The sequence below is a fragment of the Empidonax traillii genome, unplaced genomic scaffold, assembly GCF_003031625.1.
Source record: "Empidonax traillii isolate 1590-97213 ecotype Southwest subspecies unplaced genomic scaffold, ASM303162v1 scaffold255:size705445, whole genome shotgun sequence".
Classification (NCBI taxonomy): domain Eukaryota; kingdom Metazoa; phylum Chordata; class Aves; order Passeriformes; family Tyrannidae; genus Empidonax; species Empidonax traillii.
This window is the reverse complement of record NW_020955448.1, coordinates 493,196-520,748: the sequence shown is the minus strand read 5'-3', so window position 1 is coordinate 520,748 and position 27,553 is coordinate 493,196. Positions and strand designations below refer to the sequence as shown.

The following is a 27,553-nucleotide window of genomic DNA, read 5'->3' as shown; positions in this document are numbered from 1 at the left end:
GCGATCCCCCTCGGGCGGCCCCTCTTGGCCCCGGGTAGGGCGATCCCCCTCCGGCATCCCCTCAGGGCGATGCCGCCCCCTCAGAGACGCCCATGTGTGCCCTCCCGGGCGATTCCCTGGAAACGGGGACCCCCTGCCCCTCCGCAGCCGCCCTTCTCCTCAGAGACCGCCGTGTGTCCCCCTCTCAGACATTTCCCTGGAAAGGGGCACGCCATGAACCTCCGGAGCCCCCCTCGTCCCCTCAGGCACTCCCCCTCTGCCCTCAGGACAAAGCGGTCCGGGTACCAGCCCACAGGTCACCATCACGGTCAGAAAAACAAGGGGAAGGTCTTAAACCAGCGTCTCTGCTCCCATCACGCAACCTTTTTTTTTAAAAAGAAACTTGTCAAAATGCATTCTGATATTTCTAATACGTGATCTGTGAGCAATTAGTAACTGGGCTGGTGCGGGTGAGCAGTCAGCTAAGGCAGGCCACACCTCAGAGGTGACGTTATGGGCAGCTGCAAACTGCTGAGGTAAAAAAAGTCCAGTTTTTCTAAGAAAACCTTGCCAGGCAGATTTAATCACATCCCAGTGCTTTTTATGGCAGAAATTACAATCCCAGGGTGTAATTTCACGCAAGAACGTGCCTCTGTTTAGCTCCGTAAGAAGACGGATTTTGGAGAGGGCACAGGACAGGCAACACGACCCCCCGAGATTCTCTCCTGTCCCAAGGGGATTCAGCAACCCCAAGAACCTCACACTGCTGCAGGTAGGCCAGAGGAAAACCTGATGACTTTAAGATTTATCAGACAAATTCTCTACATCAAAACAGCCTACAATCCCACAAAACAGTAAGGTTCCATATGGCACATCAGGGGTTTCAGCTATAATGCCTTACGTGGCCAAAGGGACAGTCATCTGCTTCTCTCACGTTTTTAAATGCTGAAACTGCATTTTCTACTTTCTGGCTCTGTCCTTCAGACCAAGTCAGAATGCCAGGTCAGTGCATTTCTAAGTAAATTAAAATTACACTACTGTTTTCAGGACACCTTTAAAGTCCAATGTTTTACCGGGCAGCAAAGGTATAATTAAAAAGCATTTCACGAAGCTTGCAATTTTCCTTTTGTCTGTATTAGCAAAAGCATGACATGGGTCTTGGGGCACATTTGAACAGATGCTGTCAGACTAAATCAGCCACGTAAATCAAACAAAAATACATCGCTGATCTTTCTGGCACATCACGCTGGGACACGAATAACCTGCGCTCCCCGTTCCCACCCATGCGCTTCCTTCTACCCACGGAGGGTTTTATTTTAGCGGCAAGTTAAAATTAAAAATGTTTGGTTACTGCAGTAGGAAACACTTGGCCGGGAGAGACGGTTACGTAACGAGTAGGTTTTATGTCTCACATTAATATTGGTCCGTTTGGGATGGCTGAGGGTCACATGAAGGGCTCCCTTCAGACAACCCGAGGGGCTGGCAGCGCGTGCAGGCTTACGCAAGAGTCGAACCGCTCCGCTGCTCCGGGAAAGGCACAGCCGGCGCTCCCCTGGCCCCACGTCTGTCATTTCAGTTTATCCATTATGCTGCACGGCTTAAAGAACTCCTCTGAAAGGGCCCTCCAGCTGACAAAGCGCTTCGGTCCTGAGCCGAAGTTCCCAGCTTTTCAGCACAGCTCGGTTAACACGGAGCATTCCAGCTGGAAGAAGCTCAGAAATTATAAGATGGCAAAACTTAGCATGCACGGGATAGGGGAAAAAAAGGAAACAATATTTTGTTTTGAAATGTAAAGAATACAGTATAGAAATAAATATGAATAAATTTGGAAAATGCCACAGTAGAACATAAGGTCAATCTTTCTCGACAATAAATTACACAGAGGGATAAGGAATGTTTCCCAGTATAAGATAAGCACCTGTTTTAGTATCACCTCAGAAGATGTCCATTTTCTCTCTGATCAGGCTAAAGAATAGCTGGTATTAATTATTCTCAACAACAACCTGCCTAATGTGATTCAAAAAGTATCAAAAAAGGCATCTTCCAAGGCAGAAAAATTGAAATCCTTAGTCCACAGCAGTATGGAGGCATCTGCTGAGACTTTGTATTTTTACGGAGGCAGATTCCCTCTCCTAAGCAGACTGCATTCAGCACCGGGTCTGTCAAGTGAGTAAATGCAAATTCTCTTGTCCTAGGATGACTTTTCTTTTTCTGTCATAGATGCAGAGGCTTTGATTCCTTATGTAACTAAGGAAGCTCTGAGATTCCTGGGCAACTTCAGTGCCAACAGATGCCCAACAACACAATGCCCTCTAAAGCTAACTTGCACAAACCTGACAAGCTGCCAGACGAGCATCAGTGAGTATTTTTTCCCATACTTGGGAAGCAAATCAATCAAAGGTAAAATGGGTGGAGGATGTGCATCCCTTCAAGAGACTCTGCCTTGCACCCTGCTTGGGTCACAGGAGAGGAATGTAGGTAATGTTCTCCCTTGGTCCCTGAGGTCCCTTATTCCATTAAACTGAAAACACAAAAGCCAATCTAGATACAGATAAGTGCTCAAGATGCATTCCAATAGTTACATAATTTTTTTTTCTCCTATAAATGTTTGCTTGCTTATTTAAAGAAGGTTTTGAAAAGAAACCTGACAAGTAGGCTATGAAAAACTGGAATGTGAACCACTTGAGCACCAAGGTCAGCATTCCTTTGAAAATGGGCATAATGCGTGATTTACCTTGAAAATTCAGAGGGGCTGAGAGTGCTATTGTCAAGAGGCTGTGCTATTATCAGGGTTATAGTCTGTCATGTGAAAGCTTGTTACAAGAAATGGTTTACAAAAGCAGAAGCCAGCAACAAGGAGGTGACATGAAGTAGCCTGTTCACATTTTCAAAAGGGCGATAAGAAACATTCAAGGCTTCTGATAAAAGAATGTGTTGGCAGCACAGCAAGATGAAAGACTTGTGCTGGAAAACCCAAGACTGTATTTTGAGTCTGATAGTTTGCAATGGCTTGAGATTAAAACTCTTACTTGCTGATCCTAAGGCTAAAACTACAGGATGTCAGGGGAAAAAAAGAGGAATATCTTGGCTGTCATAGCTCTCACCACCTTCCTGACACTGGGCTTCATGTGCCAGGTTGGCACCTCCTCCTTCTTTAACAACTGCTCCAATGCCTGCCTAAATACCTTGGATTGAGCCTCCAGAGCCTCCCTGGGTTCCTTCACTGTTGGGGTCTTTGTTTTTGGCTTGCATTTCCTCTTCCTGCTCATTTGGCTTCATGCTAAAAATTTTTTTCTGGGTTCAGCACGACCTACCTTCACCATGTGTGCACGTACAAGAAGCCGGTGCCGGCTCTTTCCCCCCTCATCTCTCTTAGAAGCAGCAACAACAGCAGGACTGTTTTCCCAGATCACCTGGAAGTGGAATGTTCCTTGCCAACAGGTTCAGCCACTGCTGCCTCTAAGACTGTCAAGCAGGGATGGGAGTGAGGGGGAGAAAATCAGCTCTCTTAGACAATAGCTCTCCAGGGAAGGGGTGTAAAAGCCTTGTCGCGCTGAAGCTCGATTTAAAACTTTATATTGCAAATAGGTTGTGGTTTGGGTTTTTTTCTCCTTTCTGAATTGTTTGACTAAAAAAAAAAAAAAATTAAAAGTGCTATTAGTGACAGAAATTCTAAACGGGGGTGCTGGTGGGTGAGAGGCTGGACACACCCTGGCCGTGTGCGCTGGCAGCCTGGAAAACCAACCGTGTCCTTGGCTCATCCCACTCCGTGGGCAGCAGGGAAGAGGGGGATTCTGCTCCTCTGCTCTGCCCTGGTGAGACCTCACCTGAAATGCTGCATCCAGCCCTGGGGCACCCACACAGGAAGGACATGGAGCTGTTGGAGAGAGTCCAGAGGAGGCACCGAGGTGATCAGAGGGATGGAGCAGCTCTGCTGGGAGGAAAGGCTGAGACAGCTGGGATTGTTCAGCCTGGAGAAGAGAAAGCTTTGGGGTGACCGAACTGTGGCCTTCCAGTACCTGAAGGAGCTACAAGAAAGATGGAAGAGACTATTTACAAGGGCCTGGAGTGACAGGAATGGCATCCCACTGACAGTAAGATTAGATGGGATATTGGGAAGAAATCCTTCCCTGTGAGGACGCTGAGGCCCTGGCACACGCTGCCCAGAGAAGCTACAGCTGCCCCATCCTTGGCAGTGTCCAAGTGCAGGTCGGACGGGGACAGGACGGGAGCACCCCGGTGCAGCGGAAGGTGTCCCCGGCGCGGGTGACCTGGAAGCGCTCCCGGCGCGGTTCCCGTGCGGCGCCTGCCGGGAAGGGAGGCGGCGGAGGCGGAGCCGCGATTCCCCGGCATGGCCGTGGCCGCCGCCGCTCGCCGCGGTCTGTCCGCGCTGCTGCTGGGCCGGCTCCCGGCGCTGCCGCCCGCGCTGCGCCCGCTGCCCGCCCGCCCCGGCCCCCGCATCGGCCCCGCCGCCGCCGCCGCCCGCCCGGGGCCGCTCCGCGCCGCGCTCCGCACCTACAGCCAGGTACGGCCCGCGGGAATGGCGGGCACCTACCCCCGCGGGAACCCGCGTCCTTCCGCCGCTTAACTCGGGGCGATTCTCGTGTCTCGGCCGCAGGTCACCGATGCTCCGTCCCAGGAAGGTCGCCTCTCAGAGCAGGAGCCCGACTCGCCCAAGGCGGAGAGTGACAGTGTCTACCTCGTCAGGGCACAAGGATTCCCCTTCTCGTGCACCGAGGAAGATGTGCTTACCTTCTTTGATAGTATGGGTGTTCATTTTCGCGCCTGGCTGTTCTCTGTGCTGCCTTTGAACCCAGGAGCTCGTGATTACTTAACAGAAAGAAAATTTAGAGATCGTTAGCCAGAGAAAGATGACGTTTTATTATTGCTGCAAAATTATTTGCAATTGGCACATATATAGCAAGTATTCAATTTCCAAACTGCTGGACAACGACTAGAAGCTCATCCTTATGGCATTTTATGTTTATTGGACAAGTCTTTCCCTTCTTAGTGTCTCTACAGCAAAGGCAATCCAATTCAAAGTGATGCCTTTACAGACCATTATGGCTGGCGTTATTCCCTCAACTCCCCTCTTTAAAAAACTGCAGTGTGTTTTTACTGATTAGTTTAAACTTAAGTGTTGCTTTCTGATCCTAATTCCTAATTTTGCGTACCTCTTCAGGGCTGATCCCTCCATACTGTAATATATGGCCACATCCTTCCAGAGGCCAGACCCAAGTTTTTGAGTTACTCACCTGCCAAAATAAATTCAGTCAGTTTGAGGTCAAATTCAAAGTTAGGAATAGGTGTGTTTCACTCTTTGGTTTGCACTGCTTGGGGGGGGATTAGCTCTATGCCGTGTAGTCAGGACAAAGAGACCCCCGTGTTTGATGTAGTTTGTTCCTATGTGGTCTCTGTTCCTTGATTTCCAGGCTGTAGAATTCGGAACGGTGAGAACGGGGTGCACTTCCTCTTAAACAGGGATGGGAGGCGCAGGGGGGATGCCTTGATCGAGCTGGAGTCCAAAGCAGATGTCCAGAGAGCCCTGGAAAAGCACCTGAGGTACATGGGCCCACGCTACGTGAAAGGTGGGTTTGGAACAACGCAAGTTACGTTGGAACAAAACTTCCAAGTGAATAAGAACAGCTTCATTAGTAATTATAAAGTGGGCTGGCGCAGGGAGGTGCAGGGTTTGAACCTGAGCAGCAGATCAGCCAGCAAGGAATTGTCGATCCAAATTTTCCTAGGCTGGACAAGGAAAGCACAGGGGTAGGACCTTAGAGCGTGGGGTGGGGGAAGAAATAGGATGAAGCTGTGCAGAAGGGGAAAGCTGCCGCAGGAGAACGCTGCCAGAAGAGAGAACATTCCCTGCCCGTGTTCCTTGCAGTGTTTGAAGTCCACGACAGTGACGTGGAGGGCTTGATGCGGAGCCTGCGGGACGAGTCCCAAGCCATGAGCGATGGAGTGGTGCTGCTCCGAGGCCTTCCCTTCAGCTCCACCGAGGAGGACATTGCGGATTTCTTCGCAGGTAACTCAGCCCGCTCTGTGCTCTTCGTTGGCCAGGCATTTACTGCCTTAGGTTGATGCAGTTCCCCAGAGGGATAAAGGCAAAGTAGGTGCAGCCTTGAGCATCTTAAACACCACAAGGAGTTGCCGTTCCCCTCGAAGTCACTCAGGCTGCAGAGTTTCCCTGTACCTCTGACGGTGTGCAGGTCTAACCCCGGATCTGTTCTTGGAGCACTCTGCTTTGGGGCCAGGGGAAGCAAAGGAGAGGGAGTCAGATGCTGTGATCTGACACTGGGTTGCAACCAATGTGAAATTCGGCAAAGCAGAGAAGGAGGAAGTCTTGTATGGTACTTACAGCCCAGGTGGACGCAGTGTGGGTGTTCACATCTGTATGATCAGGAAAGGTGGATCACGTATGCCACTTGAGACTTTGTCCCGTACTCTCTGCTAGAGCAGTCCAGGTGGTTCCTGGCTCCACACAGTGATGATACACAGCACAGAAATTGAAACTCACTGAGTGTGACCTGAGCTTTAAAGAGGTGGGGGAAAAGCTACCATAATAATAACAGAAAATTTCAAGAATATTTGTGCTCTGGACCTCTTTATTGCCTAGAACTTGGATTTACTTATTTCCACAGTTACTTGAAGCCTCAAGTTGATTTAATTTTTTAAATTAAGCTTTCTGTGAAAACCAACTTGAAGTAAATAAATTAGAATTTAAAGAAGATACTTACGTCAGCATGACCAGTTGTTTCAGAACTACTTAACTGCCTGATTAGGCAGTCAAAAACCAGATGAATAAGGAAAAAAGAAGTCTTTCTGAGGTGTAGCACAAGCTTCTGCCAAGGTCAATGCCTCTTTCTCCTCTCCCATCTCTAGGTTTGAAAATCGCAGACATAGCTTTCATTTATCGGGGAGACCGAAGAACAGGAGAAGCTTTTGTGCAGTTTGCAACTCCTGAAATGGCAGCTAAAGCCCTGTTACGGCACAAAGAGTATATGGGAAATAGGTGGGTATTTTCCTGCTGTCCCAGGGGGTAGAACAAGATGCTATGGAGCACCTTATTCCCTTCCTGCCAGCTGGAACAGCTCATCTCACACAGTATTATTAAGGAAAGCAGAGGCGCCTGCAGTGCTCACAGTCTGGGGGAATGCGGGGCCTTTCAGAGAACAGTCTCAGGTGGTTTTAGGTATTCCTGAAGACATTCTCATCCCAGCAGAAATGGATGACAACATTCCGAGGGGGGGACACTGGATAGACACAGGCTGCCCAGCCCCAACTGCCTGGGGGTCCTCTGCCTCCTTCAGACACGTGACCCTCCAAGTTTGCACCAGGTTCCTCTGCACTTTAGGCAGTTTTGTCAGCCAGACCCCTTCCATTCAATCCAGCACCAGACAACGAACAGGTTACCTGGCTTGAGTCCCTTCCCCATGGAGACTGCTGGCCAACACCACACCATCTCCCACCTCTTTGGTTACCGTATCCCTTGATACCAGAAGGTGGTCTGCCCTCCTTCCTTGGGAAGTTCAACCATTTTACTCCAGAGCACTCAGCCCTGTGCCATACACTTACCTCACCAGAGCCTCTCTCCTCTCAAGCAGAAGCACAGACCATTTTTCCAAGCATCACAGTATCATTTAGGTTGGAAAAGGCCTTTAAGATCGTTGTGTCCAAACAGTCACCTCAGCACTGCCCAGCCCTAAACCCTGTCCCTAAGCACCACACCTGCACAGCTTTTAAGAACCTTCAGAGCTGTGCTCAGGAAAGAAAACCCATACAACCAAGACTGCTTTTCCCCTGCTGAGTTTTCTGAGTTCAATAATCTATAAAACTCTCTTTCTGCACCCCACATAATAAAAGATTCCTCCCAACCTTACCCCTTCACCTGCACACTGCTGACTTCCTGCCTTTTATTGCCTTGCTTCCTGTTCCCAGAATGCATTTCTTTCTGTTTGTCCCCTCCCACTCAAAACTACACAGCTGCTCTGTAGGCAGAAATTAATTAACTGAATTAATTAACAGACTTCCCTCCTCTCCTGTAGAGATTAATTCTGAAACGTACTGTTAGTTTTTCCTGTGTCGTGAGGGAACAAGAGCTTTCCTGACTCACCCACCTGAGCTCACACACCTCCATTTCCATGTGATTAGCCAGGAAATGGAGGGGTTTCCAGAACTTGCAGTTGCTCCCGTTCATTCTTCCTGGTTTTATCCAGAACTGGCCTCCAGCAGTGCCCAGTACAGACTGGGGATCTGAGGGGCGGCTGAGCTGTCAGCCTGTTCATGGGGTTACTTCCCCTACTCTGGCTGCTCCCTTTGGGAAGGGAGGAAAGCCCTCTCCCTTGGCTGTCCATATTCCCTTCTTCACCACACTGTTCCTCCAGTGCTGTGGAAGTTGCCTGATACAACACTGCTAGTGCAACCCCATCAATTCCATAGCCATGTGGGAAATCTCAGGGCTCCACTGAAGTATTTCCTGTGACCCTGTGCATCTTCTGGGTCTGCCTGTTCCGTGAGCTGTTTTGGGGCTGGGTGTTGTTTTTAATTCGGGGTTTGTAGAAATAATTCAGTTTGGCAGAAGCGCAGCGAGGGGAAAGCAACTAAATGAATGAATCTTTAGCACGGAATCTTTCCATGCCAGGGCTGTCACCTCAAGTAGCTGAGCAGAGCTGAGGCAGGAAGCATCCTGAGGGTGCTTTATCCAGAGCCTGGGGGCCAGGTGTGCCATGTGCTCTTCCCCTTTGCATTCCAGGTATATAGAAGTGTACGTAAGCAGAAAGCACCAGATGCAAAGGCACATGTCCTATGACAAGCAGCTGATGACCTACTCCAAAATGAGAAGAGAATATGAATCCCTCCCTGAAGACAGGGGATGGAGAGGCATGAGAGGCTCCTATGCCCAGGAGGAAAATAGTGAGTCCCTCCCAGTTGCGGGTGTTCTTCAAGGCCCCTTCATTTCACCCCACGTGTCCACAGCTTTCATGGCAGGGAGGGGGTAACTGCAAGCACTAATGATGGTTTTTCCTTCCGTTCCCCAGGATTGTACAGGGAAGGAATGGAAAACTCCAGGAACGTTTTAGAGCCTGGGAACACCTCAGCAGCAGCACAGCACTGTGTCCGCATGAAGGGTTTCCCTACCCAAGCTAGTGCCCAAGACATAATAAATGTGAGTTACAGTGAGGCTACGGATGAAACGTGGCTTTCATTCCCAGTGCGAACCCTCAGTTAATGGTTGCAGCTGCAGCAACTGCAGGTTGTTGATTTATTTTTGTGTGTTAGTTCTCAGAGCCGTGTGGCTTCGGGTGGAACGTGGGGTACAGGCGCCAGGCAGGGCAGCCGTGGCCTCTGGGGCACAACAGGGATCCTCTCCCCTCCACGGATAAGGAGTGATTAAGGCTTGTTGGGATGTGTTAACACCCATCACTTGGATTACTGTTTCTTTCTCACCGAATTTTCTCCTATTTTCCTCCTTTTCAGTTTTTTGCTCCGCTGAGGCCCACGAGGATCCTGGTGGAATACAACTCCCAGGGAGACGCCACAGGAGAAGCAGAGGTGCATTTTGAGAGCCATGAGGACGCCGTCGCAGCGATGGCAAAGGAGGGGTCACAGATGGGTAAGTCAGGAAAGGAGGCAGGTCCTACCACCCCAGGACTGAAGCTTATCCAGCTGCTGTTACACCCTGTGCAGAGGGATCACCTTAAATGTAGACTTCCAAGTTACAGTGTGCCGTGGGCTTTGCAGAGAAAAGCAAAAAAAAAAAGAAGAAAATGTCACACATGCAAGTGCCTCTCACATGTTTTCCAGAGTGCAGTGCTGTTGAATTATTCCTGAATGAACGTCAAACGGCAAAGGAAAACTGCTAGTGACCACGGCATGGGCTCAGATTTGGTGAGTCTGTCTGTCCTTCTTGGTCTGCTTTTAGCAACATGTGCCTCAGGCTTATGATCTCTGGTACTGGGATTTCAACCAGCCCGAAGGGTAAAGTGTGGGGTGGCTGAAGGGAATATGTCCCACCTGGAGTCTGTGGTACTTTACTACTGCCAAACTGTACTATTCTAATGGAATAGAATTTAAACTGGGAATAAAGTGCAGGGGGGAGAAAGGAAAGCACTAAGCTGCAGCAAGGGAGAGGTTTTTATTTTTCCTGTTCCTTTTTTTCAGGCCAGGTCAACACGTTCCTTGTGTATGAAGGTGAAGATCAGGTACGAGTGTCAGCGCTCAGCAAGGAGGACAAACTGTAAGATCTAGTTTAGCTTTGTGTAAGAGGAGCATGTAATAAATGTGCTGGACTGTGGGGAGTGTTACAAAAGCAGCAGCAGCTGCACTGCAGGAATGGTCAATGGGTGGAGCAGTCCTGGGCTCCAGGTCAAGAACGGTGCATTAATAAACACCAGGATTGCCAACTGACAGCAACTGAGTGATCTGAGTCCTCACAGAGGTGCACGGTGTAGCTCTGAATCCTTTCAGTCCTGCAGCCCAAGTGAAATGGGATGGAAGGACAACTCAGAACACTGGAAATGGATGATCAAGTTTTCTTTATTGTGCGGAACAAAATTAACATCAGAAAACCTGCCCCCCCCATTCCCAACCCCAATGTCCGGGTGTCAGCCCACGCTGGCATCACATGCAGTACCTGAGCACAGAGGGAGCTGGCAGCCTCCAGTGCTGTGCTCTGAAGGGGGCTCAGCCACCTCCCTACTCCAGAGAATTTAATCCTCTGTCTCCAGTTTAATGCTCCCTCTAATAGGGAAATGGCCTGGGTCTCTCTTCTTGGGAGATGAGTCACACTGGGCTTGGATGCAAGAATCTGCACTGGTTTGGATGCGTACAGTGTGTACACAACACAGCGACACTAAATTCAGTGTGTTCTCCATTCATCTCAAATGTGTTGCCCCTTCAGAGAATTTAGGAATTCACCTGAATTCCAGGCTTCTTGTATTTCAACACTGTTTACAACTCCTGTCCTACTTTAAGGGAAGGAAAGGGGTTGGGAAACTGCCACAGGCAGAAAAAAAGAGCAAAAAAAGATTGTAAGTTGGGTGGCTGAACACACCAAGGCCTAGAGGGAACTAGGAGAAAGAATTCCTGGTACAAACCAGCACCAACCACATCAGTAACCTCAGCTCTGAGACACTTTTCCTGCAGTTCCAGCCACTCCAAAGACTAGAATTAACTAGGGTTATTAATTCTCCTCTGAGGAATTAACCACTAAGCCCTAATAACTTCTGTACAAACCCCAATGTATTTGTCACATCAGTGCATCCATTGGCTATGGCCTACGGAACATTCTGTGGTCTGAGACTGCAGGAGGTGCCAGTAGGAAAAGGAGTAAATGCTCCTGTGGCACAAGGAAGCCACCACTGCTCTTTGGAGTAACAAAATTCCTTGAGGGAACAGCAACAAAGAATGATGTAGCAGAACCAGGAAACCTTTCTGAACTGTGTTTGCAATTACACCTTGTGGAAGGTGAAAAGTGTTCCATTTTACTTTGATACAACACGAAGTGAAATGCCAGGTTTATGGCCACAATGTTTCCATGTGCGCAAGGGGGAGAGGTGGATCCAAGTGGCCCTAAACCAGTGTGTGTGATGGGGATTTGGCCCAGCCCCTGAAGCACAGAGGGGGAACAGAACATTCACAGCTTGGTTTGGGGTTTCCCCGTGCAGAGCAAGCCCTTGGCCAGAGCCCTGAGCCAAGGAAATGCAGGTAGAACATGTTCACTAATGCCTCACCTGGCCTGCTCACACTGTGTACCGGGGTCCCAGGGATGAGCCAGGCTGTCCAAGGCAGCTGGGAAAGGAAACAGGATTTCAAGTGCAGCCAGATATGAGGAATACCAACGCTCCAGCTGGTTTCAGGGAGCCTTTGCTCAGCAGCAGTGCACACCCAACACCACACGTGCAAGGGCAAGAACATTCCCAACTTACACGTGCAAACACAGTTCTGACTTGGGCAGGGGCTCCTGAGCCCTGAGACTGCTCCAGCAGACTCTGGGGGCTGCTCCATGTAACATTCCCAATGCAATTCTCCGCAACACAGTCCGATTTTGGTACAGGGAAGGCTCAGACTGTTTTAGTCACAAGAGACTCTAAACACCAAGAAGCTGCTTCCCCCCAACCTCCAAAGCGCACGAGCAAGTGTCTTCACATTCCCCTTGAACAACTCCAGAAACACCCTCAGCTACAACCACTGTCACCCCTCTGCCACCCATTCCCTACAAGGGGCTGCTGGAATACTGCTGGATGAGCTGCTGGTGGCAGGGGTTGCAGACACGCTCTGGGTTGATGCTGGACGGGAGGGGCAGCTCGTGCGCTGAACAGGCTTCACAGAAGGTGCCCCCACAGTTCTTGCAGATGTTCTGGAACGCAGGAACAGAAAGGACAGAAATCAGGGAGAGGTTCAGGACTTGGCAGATCAACCCAGGGAAAAACAAATGGAGCTACAAAGGGAAGAGGCTGCTAAGGGGCAAGAAAACCAAACCACTGAACAAGGCAAAGTAGGACTGTGAAGCCACCAGCATTTAACAAGGTTAAATGTTAAGGGCAGAGTTGTTCTGCAAGGGCTCATTTCTTTGTCCAAGTCACCAATGGGAATCTGCGATTCCAAAACAAAAAGCAGAGGGAAGGCAGTCACCAGGTGTGGATGATGTCAATACTAAGTTACCTTTCTTTGGTTCCGGCTGCTCTCCTCCTGGCAGAGCTGGCACATCTCGGAGTGTCCAGGGCCCAAGAGCTGCTCCTAAACACCAAGGCAAAACCAAAACACTCCTGTGAGGGCTCTGCAGCAACAAGGGGGGAACAAACATCTTCTGCACTGTGAACAAGAGCTGACAGGCAGAAATTCCCAGTGAACAGGACAACACAGGTGGTGTAACATCCAGCGACAGTCAGGTCACTGTGCTTTGCCAGGCACCCAGGGGCAATTAGGAATGGATTTCAGTTCATTGGATATACAGGAACAAAACTAGGAAGGGATATTGCTCACCTGCTCTTCCTGCTTGTTGCTTGGTGACCTACAAGGGAACAATAGTGTCACTTGGAGCAGGGCTTCCATCATCACAGCTTTTAAATAAAATATCCGGGCTACCAGGCTTTACCCTGTTTTTAAAATCCTCCCCCCACATGGATTTTTGGGTAGCACTCCTACGTAAATAGGAAGAACAGGCAAAAAACCTGCAGAATGCCTTCAGGAGATCAGAGGAGAGGGAACATGAACATGGCAAAGACTGTTTAGGTGGTACCAACACAGTTTCAAACTTAGGCCCGCGGAAGGTTTGATGCCTACACATGCTGTGAACAGGCAGCAGTAAAGCACCGTGAGGCCCTGCAGGTAAATCATCATTAGTAAACAGCAGATTTAGATAGAAACGAATTCAAAGGTAAATTAGAGACAGATGGAGCTTCTCCCATCTGAAAGTGCTGATGGCAAGCAACAGAAGCTCTTCCGTCCCTTTGAGAGCTATAGAAAAGCAGCAAAGACTCAAAAAAGGTTGGAAATATTTCTCAGGAAGGGAAGTTGGACCATTCCAAGCTCACCATCAGCACAGCAATCTGAGAAGGGGAAGCAGGACTTTGGAAAGGAGGAGGCAGAAATGAGGTTTGTTTCCTTCCCTACCTGTGTGGCAGGACACTGTTCTCCTCCTCTCTCAGTGCCTGTTTCAGTTTAGCATTTTCTTCCTGGATTTTGACCTTCCCATCCTGCCAAAAGGAAACATTCACCCATCAGGTACACTAGAGAAGACTCCAGTTTCACTCCTGCCACGCTGCAAGGGGACACTTGGCATTGCTATTTCGGGATACCGGTCAGCTCCTCCTGGGCACAGAGGAGTATTGGGGCACCAGTCTCCCCTGAGAGCAGCTCTCTGTGCTTTCCTTTTGCTGTGAACAAAGAGTGGACTGCACATATCAGTGATGAGCTCTCAAACTTGACTGGAATTATGTGCAATATCGGTGAAAAAAGACAGAACTGCATCCCAGGGAGCCCAGTGAAGGCAACTCAAGTGTGGCAGTACATGGCAACTGTGGAAATCATCTGTTACTGCATAGTTCACATCGTTACAACTGTAACCGCCTGGTCAATGCGTGTAAAAACCCCTCCACAGCTCCTGGGGCTGTGGCACATGAACACCACCCATTTATTGCCTGAGAAAGCTCAGGAAAAGCAAACGAGCCAAGTGAAACCGTACCTCAAACCTGAGCCAAAAGCCCACGTCTCATTACCTGTCTTAGCCAGTTCTTTGGCCCTTTTTTGTTTTCTTGGCTGCGCTGCTGACTGTGGGACCATCTGTCTCTTTCCCGCCTCAGTTCCAGTTCTAGGTGGTTCCTGGAATATTGAGGAGGAATCGTGATTAAAGGATGCTTTGGGGACACTTGGCACTGAGAGCTGATGAAGTGTTGAACCCTCTCTTCACACCCCTGACTCAAGAGCTGAAAGCTGCCTCTTGGAATCCCAAGCTGTCTTGCAGTGTGTTAAGCCGCAACACGTCAGGATGGCAAATCTCCAAGTCCTTCATGTAATTCTGGCACAACCTGGCATCCAGCTGATACAAAACCAGACTCATTTGCCTGTGTCCGCCTAAGCTCACCCACAGGCACCCAGGACCAAAGCCATTTGCTGGTTGCCTGAGCAGCCTGTGCAGCTTTGTGAAAAGGGAAACAAGGAGCTGGGCCAGGAGAGGGAGAGAGGACCACCCCCAGTTTATCCAGCAATGCTCCCACAGAATTCATCCTGGTGACCTTGCAACAAGCCGCAGATGCGTCACGGCTGCAGGAGGAGACGCTCTTCTATTTTAAGGAAAGAGGATTTGTCTGTGTCCCTGACACTGCTCAAGTGATGACACTGCAGGGGAAAATGGGATGGCTCTTGACAAGGTCTCTCCGTTTGGCTTCCAGCAAAAACAAGAGCAGTTTCACCAGGGAAAAAGTACAAATCACAGCAGTGTGCGTCAAACTGACAACCAGGATTACTGCCCTTGCTCCAGACTCTTCAGTGGCTGCTCTAGGCAGAGGTTTGGCTGCTCCATCCCTGCCCATAGTAAGTGTTAGATTCCAAATCATCACAGAAACATTTGAATTGGAAAGGACCTTACATAGCTCATTCCACCCACTGCCACGGGCAGGGTCACATTCCACTAGACCCTGTTCCAAACCTGGCCTTGGACACTTCCAGGGATGGGGCATCCACAACTATTCCAGGCAGCCTATGCCAGTGCCTAAATAATGGGCTTTTTCAAAGGCTTTTCCTCCTGGGGGTTACTCCTGTTGGCATCTAGCCTGTCACTTGCCTCACTCCCACTCCATCCCCCTGCTTCCCTGTGCCATCACCCTTCCTGCTCTCCACTAGACACAGCAAGAACAGCCCAGGAAAGAGGTTGGAAAAGGATCTCTTCACCGCTGCCTGGAGAGCTCTTCCACTTCCAGCTGGAGGCTGTTGATTTTGTCCCCAAACTCCTGCTTGAAGAGCCGGTTGTCCTGCTGGGCCAGCTGCCGCTCCTTCTCTGCCTGTCGCAATCTGGATTTGAGCCACATGAACTTGTGATAAAAAACAAAAGCCATGGTGGGGAGGAAGACTGAGTTTAACCAACAAATAAAAAACCCAGTGAAAAGGTAAAGCCAAAACAAAACAAACAAAAAAAAGGAATGGTAAAAACAATGGAAAGGAGAAAGAAAGTTCAAAGCAAAGCAAAATGGGAGGTGAACCAGGCAGAAACTCTCATTTTCCATAGTTTTTATTTTATCACTACAGTTAACAGCCATTAGATGAGAAACAGAAACACCACTTTTATCCAGATCCAAAGCAAACCTCAAGTACACAGAATTTAAAGTCCAATTGGATTTTAATGTACGTTACATTTCAGCTTTGCACAGGTAACTGGAACTTGCAACATAGGTTATAGCTACTCTATTGAGAATTAGTGCAGGTTCCTGGTCTCCCACGGATTGACACTCGGCTCAAGCGCCAGGCATCGGTACAGCAACACATTCCCACTCCGGGCCCGACATCAGAAACAGCCAGATCCTTAATTCTGTTTGGTTTCAGTGTTACTGACACCAACCCCACCAGCCCAAGCCCCTGTTCCTACAGCAGAACTGTGGGAAGGGGCAGGGGGGGAGGCTCCCTGTCCTAACAGGCTGTTTGGATACCTTGATCAAAGCTTCCACCTTTTCCTCAGGATTATTTTTTTCTCCAGGCAGTTAGGAGTCTGTAGCAGCAGGTTACTGAAGGGTGAGTTTATAGGTTCAAGCATGCAGCTCGGGCACGGCAGGGAGGTTTCCAACAGGGCTGGCCCAGTGCCTGTGCTGGGAGCCCACAGAATAAGCCACGTGGTGGCCCACGCTCACATCCCGGGGGACCAGGCTGAACCCCATGGAATTCTGACCACACCAGCGAGGACCAAGGTGTTCCCTCCCCACTTGTTTCAGTCATGTTTGCCACCCACTGCCCCCAGGAGTGCCATCCCACAGGACAAAGAGAGAACTGGCACCAAAGAATTACTACAGGCGTCTCACCAGAGCAAAAAACCCTTATTTAACATGGAACCCCCCCCAAATCTGATCTTCCAAATGAAAGAATGTCTCTAGGAGTGCTTCTAACCTAAAGCTCATGAGAGACCAGCACAGGGATTTCTGTGATTGGAGTATATTAGTTCATAATAGTCCAAGCTACAGTTACTTCAGCTTTTGCACCGGGGTGTTAAATTGGCAATTATTTCTCTTACTGAGAGCTGATTCCAGGCTTTAGCTGTTCCTCCTTTAGCAAATTCCATTTGTATTGAGCAAGGCAAACTCAGAAGGAAATGAAACAAGTGTAAAAGGCCAGTCTTCCCTTTCAACCACCAACTACTCAGACAAGGAAAGGGCAAGGACCAAATTACCATCTCCATTCCCCATCGCTGCACATTGGGTTCTTTTCCTCTTTATTGGTGTGGGTTTGTTTCCTTTAAACAAAGGTCAGATTATTTTTCATAGAACATGTAACTTCCCCTTCTAAGAAGGGGAGACACCTCCCAAAACACCTCTCCTCAGCTTCCTTAGCTTGGGAAGGACCGCGGGGTCTGTCTGGAGGGATTCCTGGCAGAGGTAGAAGCAATGCGAAGAGAAGGAGGTTTCCACTGAACTTACCACTCTATCGTGTTACTCTAAGACACCTATAGCTACTAATTCTGGACACATGAAGTTTAAAGGAAGAAGGATAAAGTCCCCACCCTCCCACCACGTCCCTAAGGCAGGATCCAGGCAAGCTGGTTAGGGGAGGGCCGGTCCTCGCCGTGACGGGCCATCGCGTCCTGCCCGCTTGTCTCGGACTCGGGGCTGAACCCACAGAACAGAAGTGAACAGGAAACGGCTTGGGGCACACACACAACTACTGTCAACAACTTCCAGGGATGCATTTTCTCATCTACTTCACAAAAAAGGGCAACACAGAAAACGAGTTGACTCTCCCGAGCTGGCCAACGTGATCCCGGCTGAGCCGCGCACACGCCGAGGGCTCGTGCTGCTGTACGGGGTGTGCACCAGCAGGTGGGCAGAGCCACGGATCTCCCACTCCCGGTGCCTTCCTGGGGTGTTTATTGGCCAACTCATTTGGTACTTGAACATAGGTTAAATGGCAAAGTTTGGGATTTTTATACCCGACTCTAAATCTCGGCAGAAAAACTCACTGATATTAAAAACTCAGCAAATTCCAAATCAACTTTAGGTGACAATTAACATTTTAACAGTTGCTTTTAGCAATTTTCAAGCTCTCCCCTCGTGAATGAGTTCTGATGTCAGAGCTATGAGGTGGCCAGACAAAAATGTCTAATGATGCTTCTGGATCAGTTTGTTTGCTGCACTATTTAAGGTTTTTGCCTGTTTCACCAAATCCTTTTCACTGTATAAATAAGTCAGAATGAGGATGATGAGAAAACAGAAAAATAATAACAGCAAGAGAAAAAGAGCAAATCAATTAGCTGAGTCGGTACCATAACACACTTTCAAATAGAGACTTTCTACAAACACTTGTTGATCCAGAGCCATTCCCAATATAAACCCTCAAATGAGAGCACTAATGCCGTGCAGTGCCCTGCTCATTCACCAGGTCCCAGCCATGCTGTTGAGAGCTGTGCCAGGCTGCCCCCTCACCTCCTCCCTTCACTTTCACAGGAGTACTTCTGCCAAGCTCACATTGCTCAGGATCATCAAGAGAATGGTTCAACTGGGGGGATTTTATCCAAAATCAGAGATCTGGAACACCCAAGCCCCTTCGAGCCTGGCTACTGCTGCAGGCTTGGCTTTCCTGCTCTTAGTGCTCTCCTCAGGCACCTCCATCCAGCAGAGCACTTGCACTCTCCCCTGGCCCATTCTGGGTCCCTGAGACACCCCCACTAAAGTTCACAGCCTTTGATCATGGTCCCAGTCTCCTGCTTTACCTTTGTTCCAGCTGTTTGATGGTGGCAGCCATCTGATTTGTTTTCTCTTCCAAGCGGCTGTTTAATTCACTCTTCTGTTTCACTCCCATGTCTGAACTCTGGGGAAAGGAGCAGTAAATGCCAAATAAACCCCAATAAATCATTTAGGACATGAAACAACAGAGCGAGGGCAAAGAGGCAGGAAAAGGTGCTCAAAAAGCAAATGGCCAGGTCAGTATCGTGAGGGCAAATGTCTTGCCATACAGGTGCAGGCTCCATCTGGACCCCAAAACAGGGCAATGCCATCATCCATGAAGCTTCCTGGATATGAGTAATCCATAATGCAGTGTCTGCTATTATCATTTAATATCTCAATATCATTCAACTGTTTTGCATCAAGCCATTGGCCTAAGAAGAGCAAAGCAACTCTTTACTGTTCACACCATAAAACCAATACAAGGTGCTTTCCCCAGTCTCATGCCCACATTTCTGGATCATCATTAATTTTTCTCCAGAAGAAATGTCCCTTTCCTTTAACCTCCACCACACTCCAGTGTTCTTGCAGCAGGACACAAGTGTGCACAGCCTGTGACCTTTCCACACCCAGCACCCTTTCAACAGGCAGGAGGAGGAGAAGCACAAGAGCTCTCACTTTTATCTGGAATCCCCTGCATTTCACTACTTCCCTACCTGCAGCTTGAAGGACAGTTCATGCTTTAGGGCCCTGAGATCGTCCAGCTGCTGTCTGAGTGCCACCAGCGCATCCTGCTTCTCACAAACATCCTTCTCCAGCATCTTCATGGCCAGCTCCATCTCCTGCCGCATCCCGATCTGCGCCTCCAGCTCCTTCTCCACGTCCTGGAACACGGGGAGCAGTAACCATTTCCAGGAGCTCCCCTCAGCACCCAGGGAGAAGCACCCTTCACTGGGGCTCCTGCCCACCCTCCATACCCAGGAGTGTGCTGCACTGCCACAGTGTCACAGTCACACCTCTGACACTATTCAGGACAAGAAATCCACACAGAGTCCAATATGAAAACTAAGTGAGCAGCATGACTAGCAGGGAGTCAGGGAATTCTACGTGGGCCCATCTTTGTGGTGGGATAGACTAGGGAAAAGCTGGCAGATGTTATTTCCTGAAAACCTTCTGCTCTGGCATATTTCTCCCCACACTGTATTGAACAGCACAGAGTGGCAGGGTCCCTCTGCAGCCATTTGGGGTGACCCTCGAGCCCCCCCAGTCCTCACCAGCCGCAGCTGAGTCTCCTCCTTCAGCTGTTTCCGAGCCTCAGTCAGTGCCTGCCCGTCAGCAGTTCTGTCCTTGGTGACCTGAGGTAACAGACACAGTTCACTTGGCATTATGTACTGTTAACCCTCGCTTTTCCTCAGTTTTGTTTCTCCCCACCACTTGGAAAACCCATTGTGCACCAATTCAGGCCAAACCAGCACAACTACATCCCAGCTGTCCTGCCACCCCCTCCCTGCTGTCCCTGACACCTCGCCCAGTGAGCCACGAGCTCCTGGAGGAAGCTCCCGGCTCCACGCACGCTCACTGCTCCATGCCTACAGCCAGGCAGGGCTCCTTGGGGACAAGGCCCATCTGTTCCCTCTGCACAGGACCCACCTGCAGCCACCCTAATCTACTGTGGGTTTTGTGTGAGATACACCAGGAAATAAAGTGTGTTCCCAACAATGACTCTTTGGTTGAATTCGGGCTGGGCCTGCCCCAAGGCTCAGCAATCTCACACACACACCAACCTTCCGACTGGACTCCAGGATGTAGGAACTTTCTTCCTTAACCCGTTCCATCTCTTCCTGCAGTGTAATGATCCTGTTGTTGGCAACTGCAAGCTGGGAACAGAACACAACAACAGTGACCTATCAAAGATGTACTTGACTGTTTTTTTCCTCTCTAGGGCTCAGAGAAGGATGATTTGGCTGGAATCAGGAGGAGCAGCACACACCACCCTGAGGGACAGGACACTTGGCTCACAGCAACTCCCAGGGAAGACATCACCACAGAGTAACAGATTACTGTAAGTGTACAGTCAAAGGCAAAAGTAACTTCAAAAAACTCCTTCTGACTTTGTAACTCACAACTTACATAAGGCTCAGGGACATTCCAAGGGATCAGCCATGCTATTCTGTGACAAACCCAAACAGAAATCACCCCAGTCCAAGTGTGAGCCCTTGGTACAGCTCAGGCCACACACACACATCGCTGTGACGTGTGACACAGTTCATTAATTACACCCTGGCTGGCACAGCGTGTCCCTGTGTCACCAGAACCCTCACTCTGCACACACTGGCAGACTTCACTGAGCAACTAAATAATCCAACCTCAAAAAATACTGCAGTCACCACTGCCACTTGTGTCCTGGTGTCGTGAAATGAGTGGTTTAAGTTCGTTTAAACAAATCACCAGCAAAGGTAAAGCAATGTCAGAGTGCAGGTAATAAACTAAAAGACACTTAGTCTACCCAGGTGAGACCTCCTCTCACCTGCTTTGTCAGGGAACTGACCCCAGAAGATGTTATTACATCTATGCCATTACTAATAAGCTGCAACACCTATTTTGAATCACAGGTTGTACCTACGTGTCATGTACCAGCTGTTTGTCATGCTCAGACTTAATATTTTATCTATAATGACTTATTTCTTGCAAATTTACATAAACGTATGGTTGTTTTTCCACCTCATGCTCGGTAGCAACAGCCAATGACATTGCTTGGCAGGTGAGTTATTCCAGTTCCATCATTAAACTCCCATCGTTCAGTACACCAGAAATGAGAATGAACTCCCCCCTCCCTTCTTACTACTCCCTGACTCCCAAAGGCCGAAGCATCAGATCATTTTCCATGACACTTACCTCCTCAGTCAGCTTAGTGTTGGATTTTTCCAAGGCATCCACCTTGGCTTGTAGGTTGTTTACTGTAGCACTGTTGAAGAGAAAGAGCCCTAAAGTAATTCCTTCTTTTTTAAAAATCCCCATTTTCTCTTTTCTTCTACAAGATAATAAAGAGCCAACAGATCATGTCTTACCTTAAATGTCTATTGAGTTCTTCTACATAGTTCTTCTGGTCCAAAATAGCAGTTATCTGACCATCTCTGGAAAAAAAGAAACAGGATAACCTGGAATACTTGTATACAAGTTCCCAAGAGAGGGGCAGCAAGACAACTGTGTGTGTGCACCTACCCTTCACTGCCTTTTGTGCTGTTCCCATCTTTCAAATACATGGAGAAATCAATAACTCCAACCTAGAGAAAAAGCAATTTGCACTTTACATTAAACACTTGGTTTCTGAGACAAAACCACTGTCTCCAGTTGGGACAGCTTAGAGTTACCACCTAAGTACCTCCTGCACTAGAGCGAGGATCCGTTATACCAGTAAGCTATGCAAAATTAATGAGCTTTCCAATTTAAAGGAGCAGAACAAAGCCATTAAGTGAATCCCTCATACCTGGGAGTCCAGGTCTTCTCCCTTCATGCAGAAGTTGGCATCGATAACATTCAAGCCCACGAGGAGGCCAGCGATGATGGCACCTTCCTCTTCCATCATCAGCGCGTTGGGCTCGTAAAATTCACTGCAGGGCACGGCAAGAGAGACAAGTGAGTTGGCTTTTCCAAGTCAGGTAGGAATGAAGGGACAAGGTCAGAAATCTACCCAGCGTCAGGCTTTTAGCATGAGACAATGCTGTATCCCCTCTTTGCAAATATTTCACCCCATCACCTCTTTAGAATCAAGATTTTTGTTAATTCTAAGGGATATTTGAGACAGAAGAGACAGTGTTCTTGCTTTAATTCAGAAGCTAAGTAGAAGCTCTGCATTTCACAGATATTACCCCTTCTCAGAAAAAGCACACATATACTGACCATTTGGGTGGCGAAGATGATCAAGATCTTACAAGAGAGCAGAAGTGAACCCAACCTGAGAGCAAGCCCAGCACTGACCTGAGAAGGTCTTTTCTGTTTATCAAGGCCTTCATGTACTCTGAAAGTTTCTTCTGCATCAGAGCCAGGCGAAGCCAAGCTCTTCCTCTGCCCACAGGTGTCCTGCAAAGGCCAGAAACAAACAGGTCCAGACACCCTCCAAGGCACAGTCACCATCAGCTCTAATAGCCCCAGCCTACCTCAAGCATCTCCAAGACAGACATCAGCCTCAAAATTACCTGACCTGTCATGACCTTCCTGTTAATTCCCTTCCTCTGCAGTTTGATTTCATGAACAGTAAAGGCTGTTCCCATGCCTGACACATCAATCCTTCAGTGCTAGCAATAAAGGCACTCTTGTCCATAAGTTCCCATGCACTTAATACAGCAAGAATATATCCTGTCCTCTCCTCCTGCAGATCCTTGGTTAAGAATAGGTAAGCAACGATCCATTTCTATCACAGCAGGTGGCAGATGTATTCCTGAAGGTCGTGTTTGCCTTCCCTTCTCACAATAAAAACCATAGTATATACTCATGTAATAAAAGACTGTACTTACTTCAGCCCTGGGAGATCCTTAACACTTGCTGTAATCTCTGCAGCCTCAGGAACAAGTTTTTCTACTAGTTCTAGAGGTCCCCAAAAGGACTTATTTTGCCCAAGAAAAGTCTTTTTGGCTAGAAAACAAAGAGAGAAAAAATGAGGCTGTTAGGCCCACGCTGACACAACACATTCTCAAACAAGTGAACAAACAGTAGCCAAAAGCTGCAGAAGTCTTCCTCTGGGGCCACTGCTGCTGGGCAGGCATTTAGTATCATGGAATTCCAGAGGGGTTTGGGTGGGAAGGGCCCTGAAGGTATCTGGGTCCACCCCGCTCTGCTTTTCATCTCCAGTTACTACTAGGCAAGGGCAGCACCTAAGAACAGTCTGGTACTCGGCAATCTGAGCTGTGACTCTTGTACAGTTTAACACATGCTCTGCTTTAAAAGCAGCTTCAAGTCATGAGCTGCACACAGCCCAAACCCTCAGCTTTGACAGAGCTATTGAGAAAAGACCTCTGGGTTGCAGTTCCTCTTCCAGCAAGGGAACATGTCCCTAAAGCATGAGGAAGTGCAGAAAAAGGAATCATGAGTTTGCTGAGAGCTTCTTTCATGCCTGATCACTGCGTTACACCCAAGGCGTCTGAACTGCTGTTTCACACATGGCAAGCACCTGCAGCACCAAAACTTTCCCCCTCCCTCAGGTTCTTTTCCCTTCCTGTGGCCTGCCAGGTCCACTGGGATCACAGCAGTGACCCTGCTCAGCCTCTCCTCAATCTCCTGCAGGTTTTTAAACCAAAACTGCAGTTTCTCCCCACAGCCATGACCAACAGCCCCAGGGACTTGTCCCAGGCTGGTTACCTTTGAGGCCATGCTTCAGGCAGTGCTCCATCACCACGAAGAACTGCTGCAGAGGGGCATAGTCCGAGTCCAGCGTCCTGCCCAGATTCAGCGCCGACTCGATCAACCCCTTGATGCTCAGTTTGGCCATGTTCATCAGGTTCATGCGTTCATTAGCCATGAGGTAATTGGGGTCTGTTAAAGAAGGAAGAAAAATTCTATTGAGCAACAAAAGCTATTTTTATTACACAAAACAGCCCATCTTTGTCCTTTTGTTCCTCAGCTTTGAGGACATTTTTGGGGCCATGACACTTTCACACAAGGCACTCTGCAGGCCTTTTGCGGAGAAAAAGCAGCAGCAACTAGTATTGTATGGCCAAAGCTACAATGACATAGGAATAGACAATGTATCACACTGAGGGTGTCTCAGTACTTCAAGTAACTACAGAAGCTACCCATTTCATTAGGAGAGGTTTGGAGCCTAGTGTTAACCCTGTGCTTAACACTGACATGTTATGGCTGTCACTTGTTCCAACTCACATCCCCAGCTAAGAATCCTCCACTTGTGGTTTGTCCTTCCATCTAAAGATCACTATGGACCTGCTCACACTTAATCTAGCAATGTTTCTCTATCCCACCTTGCATTTCTCCCACAATGTGGCTGTAACACTTATCTGTGTCTATAATTCCCACTTATCTCTGTTTTTAATCAACACCACTGGTTTTTACTGTTGATAGTAAGGAGCAGATCTTCATGGCTCCTCTGACAGCTCCTTCTAAATCCCAAAACTCACAGGTCTCCCAAAACTATATTCTTCCTCTACCACATTATAAACATCTAGACCTTTGCACTTACTACACACACCCAATTTTTGAGCCCCAGCTCCCTGGCACAGATAGTTTCATCCCTGTAAGGCCCATTTATCCAGGGCTGCTAGAAAGAGCCACAGACCCTAGAACCAACCTCTACCTTCTCAAGGGAATAAACTACGCCTGGCAGCAGAAACCTAAGGGTACAGATGTAAGCATGAAGCACCTCATCAGCACCCACCAGCCAAAAAGAAAGCCAGGAACGCACCTTACAGAGCCACACCCAAGTGCACATCACTGTGGGCTGTGAAAACTCCACAGCACAGGGAGAGTGCAGGGTGGGGGCAGCTGCGCCATCCAACCCCAATCCCACAGCTCATTTGTTCAGTCTTTGCAAAAACAGGTCAGGACAAGGCCCCTCATCCCCTGGGTTCTCCAGGGTGAAGCAGCACCACACGTCTCCTTCCCTCAACTTCCCTGAAACCACCCCAGGAAGAACCGCCCGGAGTAGCTGAAGGAGAGCAGGTGTGCGCTGGAGCAGGGAGTGCACAGACAGCACCAAGCCAGCTGGAACTGCCATCAACGGACAGCCACGAGCCCAGCTGTGCTCCAGGCCACATCTGCTGCTGGGGACAAATGCCCCCTTGTTCAGAGAAGTGGCAAACACAGCCAGTTATTCCTCTGTCTCCTCCCAACCTCTTCCTGCCAAGGAGCAAAGCCATCAAACCCTCTGAGGGTTTTGGTTTGCTATTTGTGCCCTGTCCAAGCACTGACTGTCCTGGCTCACACCTCACAAAAAGGCTGAGACTGGGCATTCACAACTTATTTCCATTGTTTAGTTTCCAAGTACTCGTGTAGGAATGCAGTGCTCACAGCAGCACTGGACTGAGCAAAGACTTAACTCAGTGAGTGAGCTACTATTTGACGCTGATGGATCTGGCACACTGAGCAGATGACCTGTTCTGGATTTGCAGCCCTTTTATGACCTGCAGTCTAGCTGACAGACACCATCACTGGGAATCCAGAATCAGGGAAACAGTTAGGTATAGTAGTGCAAAATCAGACACAGAGGCCTCCTCCTTCTCACCCTCTCTAATCAGGGTTCCTCACTGGCCAAGGTCTTTGATCAGATGGGCAGCAAGTCAGGCATCCACCGTGACTCTGCCTGGGTAGCAAATCAATCTCTAATGCAGAATTAAAGGAGCTGTGCACAACAGCCACATGGAAAACACCCCTTTGGCTGCCATTATTAACTAATTTGCAATGAAAAATATTTCCGTCATATCACACTAATCAGCGGTTTCTGCCTCATTAGTCTGCTGTGAGTGATCGTGCTCTGCATACGCAGCTTATCCAAGATTCTCATCTTGCAAGCCAATTAACTTAGAGTATGAAAACCCTCTGCCTGGGTTTTCCTACACATCACATGTCATAAACCTCAAAAAGCAAAACCTCAGCCCTTGACCTTTGCCTTTCCACATGGTTTGGGTTTCAAATGAAGGAATCAAACTCTCAAGACACTTTGCTACTTAAATATTGCAGCTCTTACAGAACAGACAGGTTTTCTACCCAGCTGCTTCCTGAAGATGTCTTCAAAAGCACCAAAAAATCCTGTAATTTGTTTAAAAGGTCCAATCTGTACCCAAGAACCTGAAAGTCAAGGCAAAAGTCAGTGCAATATAGGACCTCAAAGGGTTAAGCTGTGACTGCGGTCTCAGTACTTCTGCTGGTGACAATAGATTTTATCATTCCTCAGTGATTTACTCTAAAACAATGAAGAATAAACTAAAATAAAGCTGTAACTTTGATCAAAGGCAGGGAGTGATGAAACACTGGAGAAGCGAATAGGCCTGCTGAAAACAATGCCAATTCATTTGCATTTCAGCAAGGTTCTCCAGGTACTGAATCCATCTTACAGCAAAAGCACCAACTGAAAGCAGCCTGATATTTGGCAAGGCTGCTTTTGTATGACAGGGAAACATATCCCACCTGACAAAGTAAACACAAAAACCAGCATAATATTTTATGGAAAAACAGGAACTCTCAAATCTTTCCCTTAAAGCCTGCCTTGGAGGTGCCCTTGGCCGGGAAGCAGAATGGGCTGTTGTACCAGGAGAGAGGAGAACACTCCGGGTGGCTGAGGAGAAGCTGCTGTGCCTGTGAGGCCGCCAGGCAGAGCCCGGGCACAGAACCAGCACAGCAGTTAAAGGCACCATCCACGGAGGGTGACAGCAAGGGATCAGTGCACTCAGTGCATCAGAACACCAGCCTTTCGTGCTGCAAACACTTGAACCCCAAGCAGCAGCAGTCGTATCTCATCTAGTTACCAATTTGCCTGACCGCTCCCTAAATTGGGCATTCAACTATTTCACATTCCAACCATTTTTAAGAACCAAACAAGAAACACCGTAAATAAAATTCCTTTTTAGTAATGCACAAGTTTTAATGAACATTTTGCATTACAAGTTCTAGAGTCACTTTTGTCAAGCCTTGAGTAGGTAAATATAAATACTTGAGAGAATCTGAATCCTCAGGGTTATTTCTGATTTTTTTTTTTTTAATTCAGCCTCTATATATTTCTGCAACCTTTTATGCTGTGTTTTTATCAGGCTCAGGAAAATACTGCCTCTGAATATATTTAGCAGAAGGCAACTAGCCCTTGTTGATTCACTTTTTCTACTTCCCCTTCAAGTTCAAATAGTAAAACAACCAACTTTGAAACACTGATTTAAGTAACAGAGAGAAAAGGCCAGAAAGGCACAGCTAGTGGCACTGGAAAGGAAAAGTGCATTTTGCACCCAGGCTCAAAGTGACAGGGCAGAAGGCAATGATGGGCACAGACAAGAGGGGTGAGATGTGTGGAACGCACCTTCGGAATCATCGCGCAATTGCTCCACCACATCTGTCAAATCCTCCCAAGAGTCTTTGCAAACAGCAAAAGGAAAGGAAAAGAAAGAAAAATGTCATGCAAGCCGTGATCTAAAGGAAAGATTCAAAATCAAGGTACAAGCAAAGGGTAACTGAAAGGGAGATTTGCATCATACAAGGCTTAATTTAGAGCGGCA

At 48.4% G+C, this 27,553-nt stretch overlaps 2 protein-coding genes and 1 long non-coding RNA gene across 14 annotated transcripts in view; 1 reads left to right on the top strand and 2 right to left on the bottom strand.

The window, feature by feature from the left end:
* The first annotated feature begins 34 nt into the window (after positions 1 to 34).
* Positions 35 to 10,391, top strand: GRSF1 (G-rich RNA sequence binding factor 1). Of its 2 annotated transcripts, XM_027889191.1 has the most exons (11): positions 35 to 281; positions 640 to 751; positions 2,200 to 2,337; positions 5,412 to 5,567; positions 5,867 to 6,007; positions 6,865 to 6,994; positions 8,735 to 8,895; positions 9,021 to 9,148; positions 9,460 to 9,595; positions 9,787 to 9,870; positions 10,144 to 10,391. In XM_027889191.1, exons 1-10 carry the CDS (start codon positions 93 to 95, stop codon positions 9,843 to 9,845), a joined length of 1,350 nt encoding a protein of 449 aa, XP_027744992.1. In that variant the 5' UTR covers positions 35 to 92; the 3' UTR covers positions 9,846 to 9,870; positions 10,144 to 10,391. The 2 variants fall into 2 exon arrangements, with proteins under 2 accessions (XP_027744992.1, XP_027744993.1); XM_027889192.1 differs by lacking the exons at positions 35 to 281; positions 640 to 751; positions 2,200 to 2,337 and adding exons at positions 4,331 to 4,504; positions 4,598 to 4,742.
* LOC114060043 lies at positions 756 to 3,594 on the bottom strand. The gene is made up of 2 exons (XR_003571808.1): positions 3,294 to 3,594; positions 756 to 1,681 (listed from the first exon to the last, which is right to left on the bottom strand). It is a non-coding gene; the product is annotated as an uncharacterized LOC114060043 (long non-coding RNA).
* Positions 10,392 to 10,506: 115 nt separating the features above from the next.
* The window catches only part of RUFY3 (RUN and FYVE domain containing 3), a 79,609-nt gene continuing 62,562 nt past the window's right edge, over positions 10,507 to 27,553 (bottom strand). For 4 of the 11 annotated variants that reach the window (XM_027889181.1, XM_027889177.1, XM_027889182.1 and 1 more), the window contains 17 exons: positions 23,700 to 23,873; positions 22,859 to 22,976; positions 22,323 to 22,424; positions 21,832 to 21,955; positions 21,567 to 21,628; positions 21,413 to 21,478; positions 21,240 to 21,309; positions 20,129 to 20,221; positions 19,619 to 19,699; positions 19,061 to 19,228; positions 18,392 to 18,489; positions 15,373 to 15,492; positions 14,202 to 14,304; positions 13,597 to 13,679; positions 12,967 to 12,994; positions 12,646 to 12,720; positions 10,507 to 12,340 (listed from right to left, as the gene is read on the bottom strand). In XM_027889181.1, the coding sequence (XP_027744982.1) occupies positions 12,197 to 12,340; positions 12,646 to 12,720; positions 12,967 to 12,994; positions 13,597 to 13,679; positions 14,202 to 14,304; positions 15,373 to 15,492; positions 18,392 to 18,489; positions 19,061 to 19,228; positions 19,619 to 19,699; positions 20,129 to 20,221; positions 21,240 to 21,309; positions 21,413 to 21,478; positions 21,567 to 21,628; positions 21,832 to 21,955; positions 22,323 to 22,424; positions 22,859 to 22,976; positions 23,700 to 23,859 (1,695 nt within the window). In that variant the 5' untranslated portion in view covers positions 23,860 to 23,873 and the 3' untranslated portion in view covers positions 10,507 to 12,196. Of the gene's footprint in view, positions 12,341 to 12,645; positions 12,721 to 12,966; positions 12,995 to 13,596; positions 13,680 to 14,201; positions 14,305 to 15,265; positions 15,513 to 15,691; positions 17,854 to 18,391; positions 18,490 to 19,060; positions 19,229 to 19,618; positions 19,700 to 20,128; positions 20,222 to 21,239; positions 21,310 to 21,412; positions 21,479 to 21,566; positions 21,629 to 21,831; positions 21,956 to 22,322; positions 22,425 to 22,858; positions 22,977 to 23,699; positions 23,874 to 27,357; positions 27,412 to 27,553 lie in introns of those variants that run through there. The other 7 variants (XM_027889185.1, XM_027889186.1, XM_027889175.1 and 4 more) reach the window with 6 other exon arrangements.

Bases quoted from the DNA above. Each gene is read 5' to 3' on its own strand.
- GRSF1 (XM_027889191.1), top strand. From the start codon at position 93: ATGTGTGCCCTCCCGGGCGATTCCCTGGAAACGGGGACCCCCTGCCCC. The intron at 282-639 runs GTACCAGCCCAC...GCCTCTGTTTAG, and splicing joins CTCAGGACAAAGCGGTCCGG to CTCCGTAAGAAGACGGATTT. The intron at 6,008-6,864 runs GTAACTCAGCCC...TCCCATCTCTAG, and splicing joins CATTGCGGATTTCTTCGCAG to GTTTGAAAATCGCAGACATA.